At 39.0% G+C, this 3,201-nt stretch overlaps 1 protein-coding gene across 1 annotated transcript; it reads right to left on the bottom strand.

The window, feature by feature from the left end:
• Window positions 1-1,107: 1,107 nt before the first annotated feature.
• On the bottom strand, window positions 1,108-1,771 carry LOC149630442 (uncharacterized). Its single transcript, XM_089851313.1, has 2 exons — window positions 1,332-1,771; window positions 1,108-1,271 (listed from the first exon to the last, which is right to left on the bottom strand). Exons 1-2 carry the CDS (start codon window positions 1,537-1,539, stop codon window positions 1,108-1,110), a joined length of 372 nt encoding a protein of 123 aa, XP_089707439.1. The 5' UTR covers window positions 1,540-1,771.
• Window positions 1,772-3,201: the final 1,430 nt, after the last annotated feature.

A 3,201-nucleotide genomic window follows, 5' to 3' on the forward strand; every position in this document is an offset into this window, starting at 1 on the left:
CCTCGCCCCATGTAGATGGCGCTACAAGCAACTCACCCTATCACAATCACACACGCGAAGGGGCGTTTCCATTGAACCCGAATTAAAGCTGAAAATTCAACTGTTCCTCTTGTATCTCTATGTTCGCAAGAGAACAAAGGAAAGGAACTTCAAAGCAGTGATGCCAGGTGGGAAAAATTAAATTTCCCTTTCTAACCCTTAAAATTTCCCTTTTTGGACCAAAATTTCCCTAGTTCAGGGCTGCCAGATTCCGGGCTAAGAACGAAAAGTTTCACTAGTGCCACCGTGCGGAGAAAACGCGAAGCTTGATCTAGGGGAAACAAATATGGCAGGCCTGAGACCTGCATCAGCGCAAGTGTATGTGACGTTTGATAATTCAGTCCCAAATGAATATTAGTGCTCGAAATTTCTTGCAATGGATAAACCACAATTTTCAGAAGAGAATATTTTCAAAAATGGTAAGTGTTGAAAACCTAATCACCCTAATATTATCCAAATTAGTTATGTAAACTCTTAAGCCTTGGTCATAACATGAGTATAAAATTGGTAATACTGTTTTCGTTTTGTTTAGTACCTGTTGCTCTCTCTCTTGTCAAAATTGCTACGAGTATTACAAATATTTTCCAACAGATCCTACTGAAAAAATTCGAAAAGCTCTTAAGTCAAACTTTAAGGGAAATGAATTCACGCAGTATGGAATTATAAAAAAAACTCTTGTTGCCTTAAAAAGTCCAATTTAAAAGTAACGAAGATTGGTTTTTCTGTGTTAAGAGAGGACGCGAAGAAACTTTCATAACTCTTTCAGTAAAGACTTATCCCCAGAAATTTTACCTACTAAAATAAAATTCCCTGACTTTGCTGAAAGTTTTCAAATTCCCTGACTTTGCTGAAATTTTTCAAATTCCCTGATTTTTCCCTGAACTTTATGGCCCATTTTCAAATTCCCTGACTTTTCCAGGTTTTCCCTGACCCGTGGCAACCCTGATTTATCATTGGGGTTTGGAGTGGTGCTTTTGTCTGTCGTAGTTTCCTCGGTAGTTTGTTGAACAGCAGAAATCCCCAATCTTTCAGCTAGAATTTCTGCGTCTGCTGGTCCATTTATTTCAGCTATTTCACTTGCATGCAAAGTTTGAGATTGTGAAGGCTGATTCCTTTTTTCAGTCTTTCCAATCTCCCGTTAGCCTTGAACTTTTGTTGATCATGTTTCCTTAACGGGAGTTTTTTGGAAGGAACAGCCAAAGGTCCAAGTCTGGGAGGGTAACTTAACTTATCTACAATAATAACTCTAATTATAATTGGTTTTAAATTAATATTATACGCTTAAAACATACCTGAATGTTCATATTTCGGTTGAGGGCGGTAATCCTCTTCTTTAAAATGAAGGGAGCAGACAACCATGGACTTGGTGTGTGGTTTACCCATTTTTAAAGCTATATCCCATTGTTTCGACAATTTAACGTCGCGTGGAAATTGGTGAAAGCGGACACCACTCATTGTGGCATTATTTTTACACCCATACACGCTGCAGTATTTAACCATTGTTTAATTACGTTTAAATATACAGCAAAACTGACAAAAACTAGCCAAATTATCGTTGAGCAGATAGTTGAGTTGTTGATTTAATTTTATAATTATCTTTGAGCAATTCAATTAAATTAACTTTAATTAAACCATGAGTATGTTGATTGCGTTTGTCATTAATGGTATCGCCGGAATTAAGTTACATTTAAACACCTGATTAAACTATCTAAGCCAGACAACAATCTAGACGAAGTTTGCAGTCTATTTATGACATCTCATGTTGCCCTCTATTGGATCTCTCAACAACTATCGTTAAATTTATTACTTTAATAATATAATTTTTTTAAATATAATAATCATATTAGCTAATTATAATTATTTAACTTTAAATGAGTATGTTTCATTGATTTAAATTACATTGCTAAACGTTATTTGGCGCGCGCTACGCTGCCTACGGAAAATTCTCTCTACTCTCTCTCCTCTCCCACTTTCAAAATCCAGTTGCAGCTGGTTGGCGCACGTCGGGAAGGGGAGGGTGGGTGGTTGGGGGATCCACATCCTTCTACCTCTCTCTACTCTACAGTCTAACTTAACTCGGTTTTCATATTAAGCAAGCGTGGGTCAGTTGGTAGAGTCACGGAGTCAGGCGCCTTCACTGGCGTCTAGTATGGATCGGGACGTCGCAGGTTCGCCTCCCGGCACCGACGGAAAAATAATTTCAATTGAAATTAAATACATTACGCCACCTAGGAATTGTAACGTGAACTTTGGGTGAATTTGGAGTCGAAAATTCGCGGGAAATTCGAAATTTAAAAAGTTTATTTATGACGAATCTCATCAGGTCACACCAAATTCCAGCCAACCGACCTGCCGTCCAGCCAACAGAGGGCGGAACAATAGTTTTCCAGCTCTAAAGAGCGGCAAAACTAAAAAAAACAGAGGGCGGAACAATAGTTTTCCAGCTCTAAAGAGCGGCAAAACTAAAAACAACAGAGGGCGGAACAATAGTTTTCCAGCTCTAAAGAGCGGCAAAACTAAAAACAACAGAGGGCGGAACAATAGTTTTCCAGCTCTAAAGAGCGGCAAAACTAAAAACAACAGAGGGCGGAACAATAGTTTTCCAGCTCTAAAGAGCGGCAAAACTAAAAACAAATAGAAGAAAATGAACTTAACTCTCAGACTGGGACAATATTAACAATTGGGGGATTGGTGCTTTGCAACAACATAACATGGTTGGAGAGTTGCATTAGTCCAGTGGCCAACAAGGACTTGATGTGTCACATAAACCATTAAACCTTGATTCTAGTGAAAGTTTAAGCGGACATTTATCTCAACTGGCACATATTAGTGGTTCAGGCTTATTAAAACCTTCGGATCAGTCAAAGAAACGGCAAGCTTCGAATCCATTGGAAGAACTTAATGCTGGACCAAAAGTCATTCGTTTAAATAACTTTGAAATTGCTAATGAGGCTCTTCAGAAGGTATTTTCCGCGCGATGGATCTCATCGGTACGGCGTCAGGTCGGAGTTTCATATGATATTGTACCGGTAGTCGTCCCACTGTGTCAAAAACATCAGGATACATATCCAAAATGGCTTGTGGTGTGCTGTTCCTTATTTCGAGAGGAACGGTGATTGCATCTATGCTGGTCGATTTGTGAGTTGCATTGGTGAGATTGAC

Source organism: Phalangium opilio, unplaced genomic scaffold (genome assembly GCF_054372755.1).
Source record: "Phalangium opilio isolate 3A_F unplaced genomic scaffold, DU_Popi_V2 ptg000103l_1, whole genome shotgun sequence".
In the NCBI taxonomy this organism is placed as follows: domain Eukaryota; kingdom Metazoa; phylum Arthropoda; class Arachnida; order Opiliones; family Phalangiidae; genus Phalangium; species Phalangium opilio.

Bases quoted from the DNA above. Each gene is read 5' to 3' on its own strand.
- LOC149630442 (XM_089851313.1), bottom strand. From the start codon at position 1,539: ATGGTTAAATACTGCAGCGTGTATGGGTGTAAAAATAATGCCACAATG. The intron at 1,272-1,331 runs GTATGTTTTAAG...TTATTATTGTAG, and splicing joins ACCGAAATATGAACATTCAG to ATAAGTTAAGTTACCCTCCC.